Source organism: Vipera berus (genome assembly GCF_964194415.1).
Source record: "Vipera berus genome assembly, chromosome: 4".
Lineage (NCBI taxonomy): Eukaryota > Metazoa > Chordata > Lepidosauria > Squamata > Viperidae > Vipera > Vipera berus.
The window spans coordinates 56,560,287-56,583,625 of record NC_138206.1 but is presented as its reverse complement, the minus strand read 5'-3'; the positions used below and the strand labels follow the sequence as shown (position 1 = coordinate 56,583,625).

Sequence of the window (23,339 nt, the reverse complement as noted above, 5' to 3'; positions counted from 1 at the left end):
TGCAAACAATGGTGCAATGTGTGTACTTTTGGATTGGAGAAGGATCAAATCTATTGAATCTATTCAATGCCATGTCACAATGAATTCCATTTTATTTAAGCTTTAATGCCTGTTCCCATGGAAAGCTATGTTGGATTTATTTTAAATATGAATTGTACATATACTTGCAGGTGTTCCTGTTGTCATATCATCACTATATGATGTGTGCAACCAGAAATATATGAATATGCAACAATATTGTTAATATTGAATCATAAGTGTTTACATTTAAAAAATAAAATTATCATCATGGATCTTATGATTTAGAAATATGATTGTTACACAAGAGATGATAATTAAACAAAATCTTATTTTGAATTAACAGATCAAAAGTGATAGTAAAACAATACAATAAATTTTAAAGTAGACAGAAAATAAATATTTAACAAGAAATTCATTCTGTTGTTATTCTAAATTGCCATTTTGGGGGTGTGGGGAAACTGCAGTGCCTTCTTCATTAAAATTCCTCAGAGATTATTACCGGTACATTGATTCTGATTTTCCAATACATGAGGAAATTTTAAGAAATGTTATAGCTATTTAACTATTTTCCTATATTAGTGTCACATTTCTGATTTTGCCTGGATTAATTGGATAACCATTAGTTCTTGAAGGAAGTTCTTCCGTTTGAAGTTCATTGTTCAACACCTAGTAGATTAAATAGAACACATTAGGTTAACAAGATATTACTAAATATTATCTATTCACAGTTTAGTAACACAGTAGCACAATTTTAAAAATCAGAGACAGTAAATGTATAAAATTTGGCCTATTTACTTAATAATTTGGGCCATACAATACTTAAATTTGGCTTGATTTGAAATTTGAACTTATCTATTTTAGCTTAAAATTATATATGAACCAGGCCAATAAATCTAGCAAATTCAGAGGAATTAACCCCAGAAACTATTCACTTATGACTGACTGTACCCTTATCTTACTGGAAACTAAATAAAAAAGTCTTTTATGACTGACTTAGCCAAGACTAATTGTATCTTGACCAGAGTCCAATAAATTAAAGGATCAATTGTCTTTCTTTCAGAAATATGACTCCTGAAAGGCGATAATAGACTTTTCATTCTTCAATTGATTTGTTTGCCACATAAAGTGACTGTTCTATATTCATGAGTTGACATTTAACATAGGATCTCTTGACAAATAATTTTCAAAAGTTGTACTATATATTCAGTAATAAGGGGATCATGTCAGAACGTGGACTTTTTTGCATGCAGAATTTTAAGGTCCTATGTTATTGCTACTGAAAAAGTATTAAATAAAATACTAATGAAAATAAATATCAGTCCTTGGGAAATGACCAAAAGTCACAGTGGAAAATTTAGTAAGAACTGTACTTTCTCTCATTCTGTCTTAAAGCTATTTTTGTATTACTCTAATTTCTTCATATACAGCATATTAATCAGCTGATAGTGGATTAGTTTCACTATACTGTGGTGCCACATTTTTATTTTATTTATTTTATTTTATTTATTTTTTATATATTTAATTCCATCTGTATAGGAAACAAAATGCTTCCTAAATTCACCGCAAGTTATCCTACAGCAAGTTGGCCATGGCAAGTTGTCCTGTGGCAAGTTGGTTGTGGCAAATTGTCATAGACCGCCCAGGGATTGGATATGCATAAATAGATTGTAGGAAATATCTTGAGTGGTTAAAGGCTTCTTTATATATAGTTGTCTGATTTTTAAGGTAAGTAGGTATGAAATACCAATTTATACTTATACTTGCAAGTCATCTTTATGAACTATGTTACAATCTCAAAAAGATTATTCCACTTACCTCTGATGAAGAGCTCACATTCAGATTTTGCTTTGTATCATAAAATTTTGGTCTAACTGGGAAGGAAGTGTGATCTTCTGCAAAAAAGAAGAGACATATAGGATAATAGTGGTAGTGAGTACCTAAAATGGCAGGAACTATAAAGGTAGGTCTTGACTTACGTTCATTTAGTGACTGTTCAAAGTTACAATGGCACTGGGAAAAGTGACTTATGACTATTTTTTACACTTACAGTCATTGCAGTATCCCCATGATCATGTGATCAACATTCAGGCACTTGGCAATTGACTCATATTTATGAAGGTTGCCATGTCCTGGGATCATGTGATCATCTTTTGTGACCTTCTGACAAACTCAATGGAGAAGCCAGATTCACTTAGCAACCGTGTTACTAACTTACCAACCGCAGTGATTCACTTAACAACTATGGCAGGAAAGGTCTAAAATTTTATGAAATGTCTCACTTAACAACAGAAATTTTGAGCTCAAATTTGGCCATAAATCAAAGATTACCTCTACATTCTTTCAGACAGAAAAAATGTGGATTTCCTAGAAACAAGGAAATAGTTTTTTATGGAAAAATAATATGTACACAGATTCAATTGATATTTTCTTAAAATGCTAGTAAACCAAAAAAAGTGTTCAGGTGACTCATAGCTGACAATATCACAATGTTTTGTGTGAATCAATAAAGTTGATAACATTTTGTATTTTATTATGCTTAGGGGGACAAAAATGGGGTAATATATCTGGAAGCCATCTCATTTGTTTTCTGTGGAAGGAGCAACTGGGTGTGAAATGATCACTATTTCTAAGGAAACTTAGAATCTAGGGGAAAAGCAGTTTAACTTAAGGACCAGAGATCTTTTCAAGAAAATTGGAGAAATGAAGGGAACGTTTAATGCAAAAATGGGCATGATAAAGGACCAAAATGGCAGGGACCTAACCGAGGCAGAAGAGATTAAGAAGAGGTGGCAAAATTACACAGAAGAACTATACAAGAATGAGCTTAACGTCCCTGATAATCACAATGAGGTGGTCACTGACCTCGAGCCAGACATCCTAGAATGTGAAGTGAAGTGGGCCTTAGAAAAGCTGAGCAACAACAAAGCTAGTGGAAGTGACAGTATTCCAGCTGAGCTATTCAAAATCTTAAAAGACAATGCAGTAAAAGTGCTACATTCAATTTGCCAGCAAATTTGGAAAACTCAACAATGGCCACAGGATTGGAAAAGATCAGTTTACATTCCAATTCCAAAGAAAGGCAGTGCCAAAGAATGTTCAAACTATCGCACCATTGCACTCATTTCTCATGCTAGTAAAGTCATGCTTAAAATCCTACAAGCTAGACTTCAGCAGTATGTGGATCGAGAACTACCAGAAGTGCAGGCAGGATTTCGAAGAGGCAGAGGAACTAGAGATCAAATTGCCAACATACGCTGGATCATGGAGAAAGCTAGGGAGTTCCAGAAAAACATCTACTTCTGCTTCATTGACTATGCTAAAGCATTTGACTGTGTGGATCATAACAAACTGTGGCAAGTTCTTAAAGAGATGGGAGTACCAGACCATCTTATTTGTCTCTTGAGAAACCTATATGCGGGTCAAGAAGCAACAGTGAGAACTGGACACGGAACCACTGATTGGTTCAAAATTGGGAAAGGAGTCCGGCAAGGCTGTATACTGTCGCCCTGCCTATTTAACTTATATGCAGAGCACATCATGAGAAAGGCAGGGCTAGATGAATCAAAAGTTGGAATTAAGATTGCCGGAAGAAATATCAACAACCTAAGATACGCAGATGATACCACTCTAATGGCAGAAAGTGAAGAAGAACTAAAGAGCCTCTTGTTGCAGGTGAAGAAGGAGAGTGCAAAACTTGGGTTGAAACTTAACATTAAGAAAACCAAGATCATGGCATCTGGCCCTCTCAATTCCTGGCAAATAGATGGGGAAGAAATGGAGGTAGTGACAGATTTTATTTTCCTGGGCTCCAAGATCACTGCAGATGGGGACTGTAGCCAAGAAATTAAAAGACGCTTGCTCCTGGGGAGGAAAGCCATGGCAAATCTAGACAGCACACTAAAAAGCAGAGACATCACCCTGTCAACAAAAGTGCGCATAGTCAGGGCTATGGTCTTCCCAGTTGCAATGTATGGCAGTGAAAGTTGGACCATAAGAAAGGCTGAGCGCCAAAGAATTGAGGCCTTTGAACTGTGGTGCTGGAGAAGACTCCTGAGAGTCCCTTGGACCGCAAGGCGATCAAACCGGTCAGTCCTAGAGGAGATCAATCCTGACTGCTCTTTAGAAGGCCAGATCCTGAAGCTAAAACTCAAGTACTTTGGCCACCTAATGAGAAGGAAGGACTCGCTGGAGAAGAGCCTAATGCTGGGAAAGATCGAGGGCAATAGAAGAAGGGGACGACAGAGAATGAGGTGGCTGGATGGAGTTACTGAAGCAGTAGGCGTGAGCTTAAATGGACTCCAGAAGATGGTAGAGGACAGGAAGGCCTGGAGGAATGTTGTCCATAGGGTCGCGATGGGTCGGACACGACTTCGCAGCTAACAACAACAACAACAACAATCTTTTTCAACTACTCTTCCACTTTATCTCCATCAAATGGGAAGACATGACAAGAAGCCTACATGGAACCCAAAACTAAACAAGAATAAGACAAAAGTCCAAATTTAGACATAATTCACCAATTGGAAAACAACTCAGGATTCATACACTAGATTTGAGTTGCAGTTTCAAATGACAGTTTTGTTGCTTCAAAACCAATGATTTTTCTACAAATTGTGCACAACAAATCTTGATTTAGTGTTATATAATTACAGAAATAACTGTGCAATCTAGCAATAGGAATTACTTAGCTTGCATCCAACCCCCATCACATGTACAACAAAATGTATAAACTATATAAGAATTTCTACAGATGCTTTGATCATACAATCCATCATCCATTCCTTTTTCAAGATGCTAGCATGTGCTATCAATTTAGCAGTCCAGATTATGTTCTAAAAAAGAAATCAAATGCAAATTTGAAGCTGGCTTCAGTGTTTCTCTCTGCATAAGACTTGGATTCTGGGCCTATATCTAATTGAGATATATTTTCTATTACCGTAGTTTCCTTTGCAACAATTTAGCTGGAAATATCCTTTTAAAGAGAATATTAACTGTCAGTTTTAGCCAGTCTAGTCCATGTGTTTAAATGAAATTTCTTTATTTCTTCACTTCATTTTTTCAGGAAGTAATTCAGATAGCTTACCTTTTTGCTACTCACTAGAATATATTGTAAAAAAAAAAACCAAGATCCATTTCATTTTATTTTAACTTCTCAAGTCATTCAATGTTCTAGGATTGTTATATCTGCATTTTAAAAACCCATGCCCACTAAATAGTAGGAAAGCTGCATAGTTGAAGCTTCAGCCCTTTTTGTACTGTATATATGATGCACATACAACATGTATTAAAGAAATGTGGCTTCAATTACCTTCAGGACTGACATCTTGACATCATTTTCCTAACACACACACACACACACACACACACACACACACATGCACACTTGGATGCCCTGATGGCAGCAAAGCTAGCGGCTGTCTGGATTTTTATTAGCTTATATTAACCAAGTTCATTTCATTTGGCTTCCAAACCCATGTAAAGTCAACTACATACTGTTTCTTTTGCTACCATCTGATAATTGCCAGAATTTTTTCAGGCCAGAAATGGTAGCCCAATGTTTTTTTTTAAGGAAAGCTAATATTTGGCTACTTTCTGACCACCAAAGTACAACAGGGCTGAATTTAAAATGCATATATGGAGTTCTATATAGAATATTCTTTTTTCATTTAAAGATTACTTACGTGGCATTTGCTCTGCATTGTAGCCATAGTTTTCCTTTCCACTGTGACTCACAGTTTCCCAATTTCTGCCTTTTTCTTTCTTCTCTGAAATCTTTCTAGAAAATAAAAATACCTGACATTGGCAACCAAATCATTTATGACATATGTATAAAGACAATATACTCTCCTCAGGCTTTGAACCTTGCAGCTTATCAAACAAGGTTTTTACTGTAGAACAAGGGTTCTACAGCAAGGTTGGTTCCTCTACCCCCATTTCTGTAATATTCGGCTAAAGCCCTAGACTTAAGCAATTGCTCTAATTTGGAAGAGTGCACTTCAAATTTAGTGATTCTCTGTTAATGTGATTGAGGTTTGTACAAAATAAATATTGGTCAATACCAGACTCACATCTAGCTTTGTTAAATAAAAAGTGGCAAAACATTTTCCTTTCTGGAAAATATAGTTTTATTGAAACCTAAGGAAACAACCAATGAATCTGCTACAATAGGAAGTGTATTTCTTTGTCAGGATGTGCATTTGTAAGAAATTGGCAGGGGTTTAAGGAAAGGCTTAGCCAAATATGAGTTGTATAACTTTAAGGAAACCATTGTGTTCCTTCCTCTCGATAGCTGGAATTCACTTTGAAACATTGGTTGGAGTTACTATTGTGAACTTCCACTTAATTTTAATTGTATAACTGTAGGGAGGTGACTGTGTCCCTCCCTCTAAAAATCTGATAGGGAATCAATCTACATTGACATATTGGTTTGAGTTGTTCCTGTGAACTTCCACCTAAAGTCCAACGCTCATATCTGTAAATAAATGCAAATGTTACAAAATAGAACCATGCTGGAGTCTGCCATCTGAAAAACTGTGATGTATATTATAACATTTGCATTTTGCCCATACTATGAATAAGGCACTTAAACAACATCCAGAGCCAATGCCTACAGTCAATCAACTGCTGGCTGTTTTTGCTATCGCAGAAAAGTCATTGCAAAACTAGATTTAGCCCAACAGTACCAGCATTTAGTGGCTGATGATGCTAGAGCAGATATCCAAACTGTCATCCCCATCATGGGATATTCTGAACTGAATGTCTCCGCTTAGGATTCTCTGTAACCCCTGTAATATTCCAATGCTTCATATAGATTCTATCTGCTGGAATCTTAGGTATTTTATCATGCTTTGATTATTGTATCAATAATGGAGAAAGTTTAGTTGCTACTAAACTTCAGTTGCTACTAAACTTCTGCACCATTTTGACAATTCTGGAATTAATCCCAACCAAGTGACATTTTTTTAGAGTGAGTTGTCAGCCAGAGGCATCCTTTTCAAATGCAGCCAGTTACATTTACTGAAGAATTACTAGAGCCAATTGGAGGTTATTCTGATCATTCTTCGTGACCTTGAATGTCTATCAGTTCAACTTAAAAGCCATTTCCTGGAAGGGTTCTCCCTAACTAGATGGACTAAGAGACGAGTGATGTTAAGTATGCAAGGTGCAGATTAGGCTTACTGCAACTCATCTAATTGTGAAAAAGTTTAGATAGCATTAGATGGAGTTTTATGAGCAATCTTAGCAATTTATTCATGAAGTATAGTCAGGCTGGAGTCTCTATGTGTTATTTAAATTCTTCCATTACAGTACTCCGTTAACACACAGGTTGACTTGGGAGGGGGTGTTGCTTTTGCTCTTTGTTAGCTTTTTTAAAATTTGTATTTTCAAATGTTTGTTTCACCAAAAAAAAGTGAAAAAGAAGAAAACTGTATTATTAATCATAATTCTGGGCTAAGGTTTCTTCCTTCCTTTGAGAAAAAAAGAAAGGTTTCAATGCACATGCCTTTAAAAACCAAAGTCATTGGAAATCTTCCATAAAGATGTATTAAACATCCAGGATTCTTAATTGTGGTACCTTAATTAATAACAATGAACAGTTCTTTCATTTTTAAAGTTGAAAACCCCAGAGCATTCTAACATAACATTTAACTTTCATCTCTGCAAGTGATTAAAACTCATTTTGCTAATTTGGAAACAATTTGTTACCAGGCATTGCCTTTCAAGAGATTGTTTTCAAAGTTCTTAGAAAAGCACAGGATGTAACCTAATTTGCTTGGCAGTTGCACTCAGTGCACCACCTCTACCTGTCTCAGTTTCAGATCTCTTTCTGTAACAGACATTCAAGACTAAAAGCCTGTGGAATAGGAGCATCAGTGCAGTGAGCTACTTAGGTACACAGTGACCTCCTGTGGTATATGTATTAAATATGAAGGCTTTAAAAAGAAAGGCTGGCTACAAAACAGATATTTTCTGAAGCCCTGCACTGAAATTTCTCTTTAGAGCGTTTCTGAAAATTATATTCTTTTTCACCATTTTTGAAGAATGCAAAACCTTGTCTTAATTGTGATTATGTAAGAAAGTACAGCTATCATCAAACACTTTATAAGCAGCCAAATAAGGAGCGGTTATTCTTCTGTGATCAGAAGTTGTATTTACATTTTGGGTTGGGGATGAGAATGACAAGTGCAGCCATTTTATGAATTGTCCTATTAAAAGAGCTACTTGCTTCATGAGGTTCCTGAAGCCATTTTACGTGGTCTCAGCATCTGCTTTGTTGGAAACACATAGAGACTGTCATATCAGACCCACACAAAATAATAATATAAAGCAGTATGTTTCGGAGGTTTAGGGATGAAAGAAATTATTGTGCCACAAAGAATCTACATTTAGTTCAGTCAGGGAAGATGAGAGGGATATGCAACAAAATTGGTTTATAGCATGGGCTGAAATTATCCAAAACTATGTAAAACCCCTGTTTTAAATTTATTTTATATCTGTTGCTGATTTAAACATGGTACCTAGACCAAAGATTAGCCATTTTTCCCTCCATGTACCATTCTCTTATAATTTCTCCTATTTTCTTTTTTGTTCCCCATCTTTTATTGCCTGTGCTGAACTTTTTAGAACTCAAAAGCTTGCTCACTAATGAGTAACTTTTAATAGGATTAATAATACTGTCCTAACATGGATTATGGCATCTGTCTTCTAGTCAATATGATTTTCAATGGCCACTGATGCATATGAGTTTCTATCATGGCAAAATTTGTGTTCAGCATAAAAGGCAAAAATTAAAACTGTAACAGCTAAGGACAACTGTCTCAGTTTAGTTGGCAACTAGGTGAAGGCAACATCATGAGATCAAAGCATGAGAAAAATTATTGGGGCACATTTGTCCTGTAGTAAAAAAAAAGGCTTACAGACTCAAAAGATTGAGGGCCATCAACCTTGAGAAATCATACAGATTTCATCTCATTGCAGTTTACTGATATTATCAGTTTTCTATGTTGGGTTTTGGTTGTTTATATTAATGTTTATTATGATCTTAAGCAAATACACTATATGTTTTAGCATCAATAAGGGAACTCAAAGTGATAATCATCTTACCTTAGCTCATTTTGATAGTTGGACTCTGGAAAAGTAAAAGGACAAATTTTAGAATATAGCAAACAAGTATGTCAACTTACAGCACTAGGAAAGAAAAATCTAAGGTTTTCATAATACTGATCTCTTTCAAAGAAATATTGATCGAGCATCTAATGAAATGATTTACAGTCACAAGTATTCTTAATTATTTGAACAGACATACTTGGGGGAGGTGGTTGTGGACCTACACTCTCACTGAAATTAAAGCAAACTATCATTGTGCAGGAACCAAGAACTTTTCATTCATAAATCATGCATCTAGCACCAAAGTATACATTCTGTCTATTATTGACAAAAAACCCTACTCTCTAAGGAATTGCATATATGAGTTGCAATCTGATTCACCTACACATGGAGTGCAGGGTTTGGTGGATTCAGTACCCTACTCTCTGTACTTTCTCCCATATTGCTGTAATCTAATCATTGCCATAGATGCCAAATTGTTGTACAAACTGACTTATGCTCTTCAAGTCCACCCCTCAGCTTTGACTACCTGGAAGCTCACTCTCCCTTGCTGGCAAGACATAATGATGCCTTTAGCAGAATTAAGAGCAGGGCTTTTTTTCTCATTGAACGCTCAGAACGGAGTTCCGGCACCTTTTTTGGATGGAACCTTGTAGGGTAGGCAAGGTGGGTTGTATAACATGTGTAGTTCCGGCACCTTTTTCTTTTACAAAAAAAGCACTGATTAAGAGAGACGCAAAACATTTCAACCACGAGCTGGAAATCTACATATCAGAGAGGGCTCATTCTATTGAGGAAGACATCAACAAACAAATCAATGATAAAGAGAGAGTTGCAGCAGCAATGGAGAATCCCAGTTTGCAGGAGATTGTGGGCCAGTGTGTGCTGTACCCTGACTGACTTGGAATATCTGCCTCCTTTGTATCAACTTCTTTATAACATTACCTTGAATTTAATACTGAAAATTATTTTTAAAGAATCATTTTGAAAGTATCCAATTAATTGCAAACAAGAGTGAGCAGACCTGATCAATCTCAGATGAACTGTATAGAATAAAAAATTAATATTCTCTTTAAGTTGATATTTCTAAATATGAATATTTTTATTGCCCTATGAAAAAGAGATTGGACATCCAGTCTGGAATGGTATAAGGTCTCCTGCTCAAGCAGGGGGCTGGACTAGAAAACCTCCAAGGTCCCTTCCAACCCTTCTACGTATGTTCTATGAATGTTCTATGAAATTGTGTGAAAGGACAGATCCTTGAAAGCCTCAAATTCAGCATTGCAGGAGAACCTCTGTTTGAAATGAATACAATGGTCACATTGTGGGATACTTAGTGCTTAAAGGTGAGGGGGTTTTTTCCTTCAGATGTTGCTGCTATTCCAGTATAGTATACTAACTAGAACAGGGGTCCCCAACCACCGGGCCACACTCTGTTTGAAACTGGGCCTTGGGAGAGATGGGCAAGCAAGTTTGCAAAGCTACATTTGCGTGAGCGGAGGCCAAGTGCACACGTGTGAACCTCTGTTTACACGAGCAGAGGGCGCTTGCACTCCTGCATGAAGCTCCACTCTCTGCCCTCTATAACATGTGTGGAGCTTCACACATATGCTTGCCAATCTCCCCCATGGCCTGGTTTTGGGGAGTCCTAGACTAGAATCTGAAGAAAGACTGAGAAGATTTAGTTGTCGTTCTATCTTCAATTATGGAAGCTTGATATCTCTTAAATCAACCTATTTCATAGGGTTGTTACTTTACAGAAAAACTGAAGGAGAGAATTTTATTCAGACTGCCTTGAACTGCTGGAATAATGGGCTTTATTTATTTTATTAAATTTATATCAAGTAAACAAACAAAGAAATAACAGATCTGAAGTAGCTTATTCAATTTTATTGAAGGTTTGATGTGTAAACAATTACAAGCATTTAAGTGTATTGTTTTGTGAATGCTAATTATCTTTTTTTCCCCCCTTACAAGTTATCCCTAGCCTGATTTTATCTTGCAGAAAAAAATAAAAACACAGAAACTTTTTTTCCTGTATAAACAAGCAGGAAATCTGTTTCTGGCACAAAATTAGCAGATTTAGATTTGTCTATTTGAAATTAAGGTTTAAGATGCAAAGCCAGTTCCAGAAGGCCCACATACCTTTCCTTCTTTTGCAGCAACATATAATAAGGAGAATAATAAGGATCAGAAGGAGTAAAAGAGCAACTGACAACACAACAGCTAAAATTATAGTTCGGATTCGCCAATCTTCATTATCACATCCTACTAAATAAAAATTAAGCAATGTTAAACAGTATAATTAATTAGCATGAACACTTTAAAATGTTCCTAATTATTTTAATCTGTGAAGTCATTCTTAATTTATTTCAATTTTTAGTTAGTAATGTTTCTTAGTGCAGATTTCTGGAAATCCCCGATTATTCCCCAATTTATTTTCTCTTTCATTACTTTTATTTTTCTTGTACTAGTTTCCAATTATGATTTGTAGTGAACAAATTAATCATTACTAATTCCAAGTTTTGGTCATCTCAAGAAACTGAACTGTATAATGTAACAAAAGTTAATGGGGCTGGAGGAATCGCATGAATGCACTTTGATTTGAATAACCTGAAACACGTTGCCTAAAAAGCTTCTTAGAAATCTTTTTATGCTTTTTACAGTGGTATTTTTTATCATGAATAAAAAGTTTTGTTTATACCTTGGGCTTTTGTCCTTTTTTAGGGAGCATGTATTTTCATGTGAGCTAATTCATCTTTCTCTGTTTGAAAAAATCCGCTGCATCTATATTGTTTTCTGGGTTTAATTACTGTACATGGGGTTTTTTTAGCATTTTATTTGTTTTGGTTGGGCTTGGCAAATCACCCAGAAAACATGTTGATAGCAGCCATATTAATTTGATAAATAAATACTGACAGCATGTGAATTTTCTACATTGTATCTGACATGCCTCCACTTCAACTTAATCATTAGAAAGACTGTATATTCTCCAGCCTTCACTATATATATGCGTCTTTGGAGCAAAATTGGCCTTCCATTGAAAAATGAATGATGTTCCTCCATCATCAGTTAAGTAGTCATTCTTACACTTAATGACATTTGGTTTTCTTCCAATCTGAGCTGTAGGATCCAAAGTGAATCAAAAAAGTCAGTACGGCAGCTGTAGTTCCACAGTCAAAACTCTGTCCTTTCTTTATATGTATCATGCATATAGCATGTGTAAAAAAAGGGGGTGAAGCATCAGCTGTATTAGTCATCTTGATTTTTCTCTCTTTCACACACACACACACACACACACACACACACACTCATCTGTTCTGATTCTGGGATGTGTCATGGAAACTATGGTAAATTGTAGACTATGTATATACAAAACAATTTATTAACTTCCACAAAACCACTGTAATGATAAATATTCATTTAGTATTATACTAAATATTAATATTTATAAACCTGGGTGGAAAGTCAGCCACCACCACCCCCTGTGAGAAAGAATTTGGGGAGGGGGGATATTAAAAGGCAGAATATTATATTTCCCCAAAGGATCTTAAAGGCAGAACCCACCCAACCCCAATTCTCTCTGTCCCAAACAGAAACCAGGTCTGCAGAAATGCAGATGTGATAATGTCAGAAAGATTGGAGCCAGGAAGCTGGGATTAGAAAGATAAAGATCCCTAGAATCAACAATCCCTCACAAAAATAAATAAATAAATCCAACACTCATCACCCACAGCCCCAGGGAAGCAGGATATGACATTTGGGACATAATAGGATTAACCCACCACCATCAGAATACCAGAAAGGCACACTCAGACTCAGGTCAAAGTTCATGCCACAGGAACAGCTCCAAAGCCCAAAGGAGGTATAAAAGCCCACCACTCCCTGCTACATGTGGTCAGTTTTTCCCAGAACCATCTTTCTGTCTGGCTCTCCTCTTCAATAATTACAACCTTCTTTCTAAAGCAGTCTCCATTTTGTTTGTTCCTGGCTTGGACTGGACCCTGATGAAGATTTTTCTCTCAACAATGGGATTCCAAGCTAACCTCTCCAATGGACTGACTGGTAAGCCCCATCTTGTGTCTGTGCATGGGTTTCCCAGGCCCTACTCATGTGGAGCAAGGGTTTTAAAGGGAATTTTGAATTTGAGCTCAAGGGCTGCTTTGGAAAGAAGGTGAGAATGTGTAAGAAATGTGCACGCAAATTATGCAGGAAGGGATTCTGCTCAGGGATGTAGTAAGAAAAACCAATTTAGCTAAATAAAGGTACTTAAAAGGAAAATATATATAGGAACAGCTTCTCTCTCTCTCTCTCTCTCTCTCTCTCTCTCTCTCTCTCTCTCTCTCTCTCTCTCTCTCTCTCTCTCTCTCTCTCTCTCTCTCTCTCTCTCTCTCTCTCTCTCTCTCTGCAACCATGTGATATGTTTAAGATTTGTGCCTTCCCTAATTTGAGCTAACTGAGATTTATGGTGGGAATGACCAGGATGTGTAAAACTAAGTGTTCTGTTTCCCTTTCTGTTCTCTTTTCCTTGTCTTTGTGTGCGTATGTGTCAAAGTCTTTGTGTATGAGGTAAATGTAACTGTTGCATGTCTCTAATCCCTAGAGACATGAATTTTAAAATTCTGCTGAAAATAAGCCACCAAAAGGAAATTACCCTCACTCTGTTTGTCTGGCCAGCAAACAGGGTGAAGATGTTCTTTTTCCCCCCCTCTCTCTTTCTGTACTTGTAAGAACAGCCAAAGTTGTCAGGAGAGAATGTTTTAAGTTTATCTACAGGAAAAGTTTCATTCTTCCATTTTTGTATGTGTTGTAAATGGGTTTTATCTGTCTATCCTTTTTCTGAAACATGAGGTATGTCTAGCTACAAGAGCCTCATGTGCTCAAGTTTGCTTGTGTAGAAAATTACCTTCTTTTTAAGTTACTTTTCTTATCCTATTGCTAATCAGTGAAACTATTATGAAACTAATCCTGGAATACATAAGCATTTATTTTCAATCTCTAATGTGGTATTGTTATCTAAATTGTGCATTGGTAATGCTGGGCAAAATGCTGCCATGATGTTTAAATATTTTGAAAACAGATATAAAAGGTAGACTCTCCTGCTCCTGGCAAATTGCACACCTATTAGACTTTTAAAATTATTTGGAACTTTCAGCGTTCTCAAGCTGCCCAGCATTTTCAAGTTGTAAATCCTTAAGTCCTCTTTAACATGTTGCAAATGTCCAGTTTCAGAAGTGAGACCTTTTGTTTTTTGTTCTCTTACCAGAATACAGCCTCTCTTTTGTCCTCATCTGTGGTGTCCCCATTTTGTCTGCTTATTTGTTTTTTTAACAACTGCAGTAATGTCTTTTCAAACTCTGCCTGCAAGCTACATCCCCCTCCCCATCTACTTCTCCATTTCTTATTTTCTGTCTGATCAGCAAAGCCTCTCCTGGTAGAATCCACCCAGAAAGGTGGGAGGAAACCTTGTTCTCATATCTTTCAACCCTACACAGATGACCCCCACAACCTTTGGAAGCAGAGCACACTGGCCCGGATTCTGCTTCCATGCATTTGAGCCAGGAGATGAGGTTTGAATCCAGCCATCCACTAGAAAGCCATGCAAACTATGTAACCAGAGTGGAACAGATCTTCCCAGGTCCTACCATTCCCCCCCCCCGCCGCCCCAGATGCCTGTGAAAGCTGCAGAGAAAGGAAGGAGTCTTGGAACCATTGGCCCTCACATGAAGCCTCAGAAGACAACTGGAAAGACTATGGGGGGAGGGCAGAAACTCACTGTAAAATTTTCTTTCTTACCTCATTTGTATTGTAATAAACCATTTGAATGTATTTATGGAGGGATGGCATTTGGGAATGGTTGGCCCAATTTGTCCAGGATGCTTGTATTGCCTGTTTTGTATGATTAGCTACACACAGACACACAGACACACAGACACACACACACAGACACACACACACACACATTCAGAATCACACTGAGTCTATCCCCTTCACCTATCTCACTAAAGCTCCATACCGGTTCATGCCCTGTGGCATTAAAACTTTGCATTTTTTCCTGAAAATTCCAAGGGGGAGGGAACCAGGCCCCCTCAGCAATTTGCAATTCATATCTTTTCAATGAGAAGATAGCAGGAAAGAGATCTCCCAAACCCAAGGCCTGAATATGTTGCACTGGTGGACTCAAAGTAGGAATCCTAGGGCTCATTGTTTGCAATTTAATAGCCTGGCTTGCACATTGGCTAACCTCAATTGGACATCACAAACCTGGATGCACTGAACTAAGAGCTAAGGCAAGCTCAGAAAGCAACCCTTGAAAATGGGCAGCCAGTGGTTATGTACTGAGGAAAAACATGGCTGTGAAGAATTTTGAGAGGCTTGTGCAGACCTGACTGGATGCTCAAAGTGACACCCAACATTTGAGAATAATTGGCACAGAATATTGGACACTATAAATTTATGTTCCATCTAACAGAACTTTTGCCCTGACTTTTAAACCTTTATGGGTTGGAAACTCCCCTTTTGGGAGCCACTGCAGGAATATTTTTCTGCTGCCTCCATTAGTGTCTTCCCTTTTTGCATTAAGAGTTTAAAAGCTTGTTTATCAACTTTCCATGACCAGATCAATTTTTAATCTTGTGCCAGTAAAAGTGTGTCACTCACACTATGATGGCACAAAGGGGGGATTGTGGGAAGTCATCTTTCCCCCCCCCAAGAAAGAAATATTGTTGGGAATATTAAAAGGCAGAATATTATATTTTCCCAAAGGATCTTAAAGGCAGAACCCATCCAACCCCTTGAAGCAGGATATGACCTTTGGGACATAATAGGATTACCCCACCACCATCAAAATACCAGAAAGGCACATTCAGACTCAGGTCAAAGTTCATGCCACAGGAACAACTCCATACAAAGCCCAAAGGAGGTATAAAAGCTCAGCACTCCCTGCTACATGTGGTCAGTTTTTCCCAGAGCCATCTTTCTGTCTGACTCAATAAACTTATTTCTAAAGCAGTCTCCATTTTGTTTATTCCTGGCTTGGACTGGACCCTGATGAAAATTTTTCTCTCAAAGCCTGCCAACCACATGTGGGAGAAAAATAATATTCTACCTGTTCCTTTTGGTTTCTGAAGACTGTATTAGAGAAAACAAACTGAAACAGCTTGCTGACTCTGGAAGGAGACGAATAACAGAAACCATATTGCTGCTTCCCCCCCCCCCCGCATGAAAAAAAAGTTCTTATATGGCTATCATAAAAAGCACTGCTTATGTTAGAGGGTGCTACTATCTATAGAAGAAGATGGACTTTGAACTTTTTTGAAATATAGAATTTAAAGTAACTAGGTCAGTCATTGCTTGTTATTAGATGGCACATTTGGGCTGTAAAGGTCACTGTAGGATTCACATTGCTTTCTTTATCATCTCTACATATCATTTCCAAGGAGTGAGAACCTATAACTTTGCTTAACTTTGGGGCCATCTGGCATTCTTTTGGCCAGGAGATTAGTGATCTTGTGCCAATAAAAGATCCTTTGTTGCATCTATCGTCAAATGCTCTGAGTCTTAATTTAAAGGGAACATGTTTCCTGCAGTACATATTACCCTAAAAGATAAATGGTTTTTATTCCATGATGAAGAAACTTGGTATTTTAACCCCACAGTTAAAAGATAAAATGTAAATACAGGTAGTCCTCAACTTACAACCACAATTGAGCCCAAATTTTCTGTTGCTAAGCAAGACAGTTGTTAAATGACTTTTGCCCCATTTGACAACCTTTCTTGCCAAACTTGTTAAGTGAATCCCCCCAATTTTTAAGTAACAAAGTTGTTAAGTGAATCTGACTTCCTCATTGGTTTTACTTGACAGAAGTTCATAAAAGTTGAACACACGATCCCAGGACAGTGCGACCTTCATAAACATGAACCAGTTGCCAAGCATCCAAATTTTAATCATGTGACCATGGGGATGCTGCAATGGTTGTAAGTATGAAAAAGGGTCATAAGTCACTTTTTTTTCCCAGTGCCACTGTAACTTCAAAGAGTCATTAAATGAATGGTTGAAAGTCGAAGACTAATTGTACAGGTGTCCTCGACTTACAACAATAATTGAATGACCAAAATTTCCATCGCTAAGTGAGGCAGACTTTAAGTGAGTTGTGCCTTATTTTATGACCTTTTTTGCCACTGTTGTTAAGTGAATCGTGCAATCATTAAGCAAATCTGCCTTCCCTATTTATTTTGGTTGCCAGAAGCTGGCTGGGAAGATTATAAATGATAAAGATGCCCTTTCAGTGTGGTCAAAAATGAAGATGGAGGCTGCCATGGGCAAGCCCAATAAAATCCTTTTTGCACGGTGGCATTTTACCACATTAACCCAAACGTCTTATTACTATATATTGCTAAAATTTAATAGGAGCATCTTCAAGATCAATCATTATCAAACTGGTCCCCTCCAAATGCTAGATAAAAGTTCCTGGGGGGGGAGTTGTTTCTATGGTAATTGGAGATGATGGGAACTATTGTAACACAAATTTGGGAGGCAACAGATTGGAGAAGACAATTCCAGGGTTAATTTCACAGTTTACACAGACAAATTGATGCATCTCTAATGAGACTCATAATCCACGAACCTGACAGCACTGAGTAAAGCAAATTCTGTACCTTTTATGGGTATATATTAAAAGTGCATTAAAAATTTCAACAAACATGAACTGCACTGATAAGATATTCACTTGCTTGGCGAAGGTTCATACACAGTTAGAGAGTGCATTTATGTTAGCTAAACAAGTCAGAGTGCTATTGGCCAATGAGCTCAGAGTTAAGATATTCATTGTATAAGCCATTTTATATCTTACTGCAGTTAAAAGTCTTATTAAAACAAGATAAAAGCATAAATGAGGTTTTCCTATTTGAGATGCATTTTCAATCTGTATGGATAAACAACTTGAAATCCAAAATAGTTTTTCAGAGTTCCTTGTAAGTTAGTTACACACTGTATGTCCTCTATAGGTAACCATTAACTTATGATCATAACTGAACCTTGCAATTATGACCTTGCAGTCATGATGTTTGTAAAATGAATCATCACAAGACAAATCTGATTGTATGACCTTTTTTTGGGTGGTCATAACGTGAACATGCCGGTTGTAAAGCCAACACAGTGGTTATCACACAAATCCATTGTTTGGTACAGCCTGGCTTTTGCCAGAAACTGGAAGTTAATGCCAATTTCTGGCAAAAGTGTCATAAATCACAACTATGTGATATCGTAACCTCAAAATCAGGTCATGAGTAGCTTTTTTTGGGTGGGAGGGCTCCTTCATAACCTAAAAGAGTTGGTAGGTGACCAGTCATAACTGAAATTCTATCCATATTTCTTGTCCACATGCTTCTTCACTCCTAGTAGCAGAACAATTAGCTCCTCATCTAGCAGGGTATCAATATTTTGTTTTGCCCTCCTACAGTTTTAAACAGCAAATAATGTACAGGACATGTACATACTAAAAAGAGAATATATGTTACAGATATGTGCTTCCATCCACAAGCACTCCCATAGTAACAACTCTCAGTTTTCCTAAATTTCATGGCCTTTTGCTCGTATGGAAATAAAATTCTGTGAACGGAATTTTATATCCAAGAGAGTCAGTGTAGTTCACAGAAGTTTCTGCCATCTCCCCCTCATTAAAATGTTGCAGTAAAAGATGCCACAAAATCTTTACAGTTTTTACAGAATAGGAAAAAAATAGAAAAAAATCCAATTTAAAATGCTTAATGAACAATTAACAAAGACATACTTACTTTGTACTAAAAGAAATGCATATCTATAGTCATTGTTCTGCAGGCTACATCTGATTTCTCCAGAATCTGTCAGCTGAACATTATGGATCATCAGCTCTGAAGTAAACCTGTTATCACTTGTGTTAGAACCTGTCTGAGTATATTGCTCATCTGTTACAATAGTTTGTCCAGAACTCAACACGGACAGCTTAGGATTTCCATTGAAAAGCCAGATCAAAATTTTCCACCCCTCTGATACTGTGCAGCTAAATCGAGCCACTGACCCTACAACAACTGTTAAATTTTGAGGGCCTTCTACGATGGCATAGCCGAAGCAATGATCTGTAAAGCAAAAGAAACGGGAATTAAAACTATACCAAAGTATTCCTGCTTATATTGCTAGACTTGAACAAGAGGATAGGACTTGATAACATAGGATCGAGGTATAATATGTAAAGTGTGTGTGAACACTGAAGAATAGTTACAATCCTATTTGAACAAGGAAGATGGAAGAGACATTGATTTGGTAATACAGTGATAATATAGTTTGGCGGGTCGAATCCCGAGTGCCGCGTAGCAGAGTGAGCTCCTGTTACTCGTCCCAGCTCCTGCCAACCTAGCAGTTCGAAAGCATGTAAAAAAAAATGCAAGTAGAAAAATAGGGACCACTACGGTGGGAAGGTAACAGCGTTCCGTGCGCCTTTGGCGTCTAGTCATGCCGGCCACATGACCACGGAGACGTCCTCGGACAAGCGCTGGCTCTTCGGCTTTGTAACGGAGATGAGCACCGGCCCCTAGAGTCGGAAACGACTAGCACACATGTGCGGGGGAACCTTTACCTTTTTATAGAGAGAAGACAGATGACATACATGAAGTGTGAAAGACTTTCTTATCCATTGTTAGTAATAAAAACAACCAATCATTTTACGTTACAAATTTGCCCTGTGCTTCAGGATAATAAAAATCTGGTTGCAGTATGATTAACTAAGGCCGATCATTTACAGGGCAAAGTACATATTGCATAGAAATATCTCCTACAGTGATCTGTTGTCCCTTCCATAAAAAAGGCAAAGTTGTTTTGATTTTAAAGCCCTGGTATTATTTCTTTTCACACACGTACACACACACACAAACACACACAACCCATATGGTCTGGGAACAGTTTAAATTTAAGGAAAATTATTATTTGCAAAGGTAATACTTCAAAGCAACCTATCTTATTTGGTAAGGTTTCACATCATGGAAGCATTTTGCTGCTCCCAGGATATTTAGTTTTCTTCTTTATATTCCTAGTTTATTAAAGAGGAGATTGGATGCTCTCTACCCCTTTTCTTGTTTGGTCCCATTTACAAATCCAAGTGCAATGACCAAGACCTACCCTGCTGGCTATAAGCAGGCGAACTGCTTTCATTCTTGTGTGGCTGAGAGGATATCAGATTCATCCTGCTTTTACCTGCATCAGAGCTGATTCTTGCCTTCAGGGAAGCCATTTGTTTATCAACGGATTAGAAATAAGCCACAGTTATTTATGAATACTCACCCAATAGAAACATAATCAAAGGCAAACATGGGGTTGTACCACTTTGTACTTAAACAAAGATAGAAACTCTAGGAGCGAAAGTTGGTATAAGAGTTCTCACAAATGATAAATCATGACCCTGGGACACCTGATTTATACTTGCCCCTCCCCAATCCTTCTGTGCCATATGCTTTCCCCCCTGAAGCATCTATTCCCCATTGCTAAATGGAGCCTCCACATTCAGAAGCACTTTATTGATGGTGAGGTTTATCAGCGTTGAGGAAAAGCTGCAGCTCAAGGGTCTTTTCTGCAAAATTGGGGGGGGCCTTGTTTGGCCAATGCGGCCCAGAAGCCTGGGATAGTGGGTGGGAGGGTTGTTGATACCAGCCTCCTTTCCCATCAAGACTGGGAGGGGATGCTGGGAACTGTAGTTCTTTAGAATTGAAGGTCTACAAAACCACGTACCTCTGGCCTCTTTCATGGATGCTAGGTGGTGGTAGGATTTTATTTATTTATTAAGAGGGCTCTATTCTGCCCTTTCCTACAACAACATAGTGAGGTAGGCAGAGCTGTGAGAGTGTCTGTGTCCCCAGTCTAAATCCACCATATTGCCTTTACAGGACACTGTTAACAAGCACCCTCAGAGTACTTGGATAGGAGACCACCAAGCGATCCCAGAATTGTAGGCTTGACAGGAAAGTCTTCTTGAAGCCTTGGCAGGGGAACATCTGTGATTTGCTTTTTCCTAGCACTATTGCGTATTTCCCAACAGCAGGCAGGGCCTCAATCTTGATGTCTCCCATCTGTAAAATCGGGTTCATACTACGTCAATGCAGGACAGCATCCTTTGCAGGAAAGTGAGAATTCTAGAAGGGTTTTCTTTATCATAGAAGGGGAAGGGGGAATACCATGCATCTGCACCTGCTCCTTTCCCAGACTTGGCAGATCTTGAAAACACTGTCTGGATGTTCACCAAGGTGGTAATCATTTGTGTGGAATTGCTCCATGCAAATTGTATGTTATTGTTATTTGAAGAAGAATGTACTTTTTAAAAATAACAATAAACAGAACAGTTTTATCTCTTCTGCATTAAATTTGGGAGGTTTTTTTCTCCCAAATGTTCCATAAATACTTTTAATCAATTACCATAAATTGTATATATTAAATCTAATGAAGGTAAGTGTAAAACAGCCAGTAAACACTAAGATATATTATCACTGTATAGCATGAGAAAAAAAATAAGTAAACCCATGTAAAAGGTTTTTTTAACATATGGAGACATATCAATAATCTGTCTTCATTCAAGCAACATATAAGGATGATGCAATTAAAAAAAAACTATAAAAAAGTCTTTTCATTCATTCATGCAACAAAAAACCCAAGAGATATGCCATTTTCTGCGTGGAGAAAGTAATTACACCCCTGGCTTGAATATCCGTTATTAGCTCCTTTGGCTGCATGTCCCCAGTACCCTCACAATCCCTACAAGCCGCAGGCACGCAATCCCTGCCACCACCATCCAGCGCCTTTGAGATGCCTGCCAGCTGTACACCATTCCCAACGTTCCTGCAATCCCTGCCACCCTTCGCCACACCTACAAGATGCTTGCCAGCCGCCTTTTGCCCCAGTGCACCTGAAATCCCTGCTGCCAACCACCCCAATTGGCTGCCGCGAGGTGCAGCTATTTGTCCCATGGATTGAATCACTGGGATACAAATGTGCCCCAGGGAATTGGCTGGGATTGTTGGGCTGGGAGCGGAGGGCCAGGGGGCCATTGGCAGTGGAAAATCACCTGCAGAGGGCCTTTGGATGAGGAAAGACTGCTGTGGTTGGCTGCGGCAGGTGGACAGGAGTGAATTAGTTGGGAAAAGCATCGGTGCCTAATCGTCCCAGACCCACCCATCCCTTCTGGGTCCTGCCAGATGTACCTCCATAGGGGACAGGATCCACAACTTTAAAAGTTTGAAGAGCATGGAGGAAACTCAAGGCACAACATAACATTATATCTTTTGTGTGTGTCTTAGTACTTGTCAAGTTAGTGTTTCAATGGGCTGTAGAACTGCAGCAGATAATCAGGCCCAAATCAAACATGTATTATGGCAGGTATAGTGAGAGGCCTTATTTTGTTCAATCAGGGGAAGCATACTCTGGATCATATCTGTTAAGGACCATCAGCTGGTGGGCTCCTGGAGGAGAGCCTTTTCTGCTGTGACACCTCTCTGGAATATCATCCCTCTGGGACTTAGATTGGCCCTTCTGTGTTGGCTTTCTATAAAGACTTGAAGACCTGTTTCTGTGCTTGAGATACCAAGTACCTAGAAGAGCCCATTTCTTGGTTGTGTTGAGTTGCTGAGTAGTATTTTTGTAATTTTTCCAAGCTGCTAGATATTTTTTTCTTTTTGTATATGTCGTTATCATTTTTAATACTGTTAACTGTCCAGGGTCTATAATAATGAATAAATACACAAAGGATAATACCTGTTAGGTAGACCATGAGAGTGACAATCAGCCCAGTCCATCTCTGAAATTTGTCCATTGAGCAAACTGTTTCCCTGAATCTGAAAAATGACAGCCATACAAAACTGTATGTTATAAATTATATTTTTTTAACCACTTGAAACAGATACATTAAAAAAAACACGGATCCTTTCAACATTCTGAATAAGAAAGTGGTGCATGTAAACAGAAAACCAGTAAGCTGACTATAAAAGGAAACACAGTCATTAAGTGATATACTTCATTTATTTCAGGGGTATCACGAAAGATTAAGCAAAGAGTTTGTGAGAAGTTTTACATCCAGATATATTTTATTCTTTATACTGTTCCCAACTTCCCTTAAAGTATTAACAGAATCCACAATGGTCTGAGAATCAGTGTCTCCACTAGATAATTGGCATTCAAGCTGAAAGTAAGTTAA

The 23,339-nt window shown here is 37.9% G+C and overlaps 1 protein-coding gene across 1 annotated transcript; it reads right to left on the bottom strand.

The window, feature by feature from the left end:
* Positions 1 to 591: 591 nt before the first annotated feature.
* On the bottom strand, positions 592 to 22,958 carry IGSF5 (immunoglobulin superfamily member 5; the record flags this gene model as incomplete). Its single annotated transcript, XM_081326269.1, has 7 exons — positions 592 to 687; positions 1,837 to 1,913; positions 5,703 to 5,797; positions 9,127 to 9,151; positions 11,275 to 11,400; positions 18,925 to 19,245; positions 22,901 to 22,958. 7 exons carry the CDS (start codon positions 22,956 to 22,958, stop codon positions 592 to 594), a joined length of 798 nt encoding a protein of 265 aa, XP_081182395.1.
* Between the last annotated feature and the right edge of the window lie 381 nt (positions 22,959 to 23,339).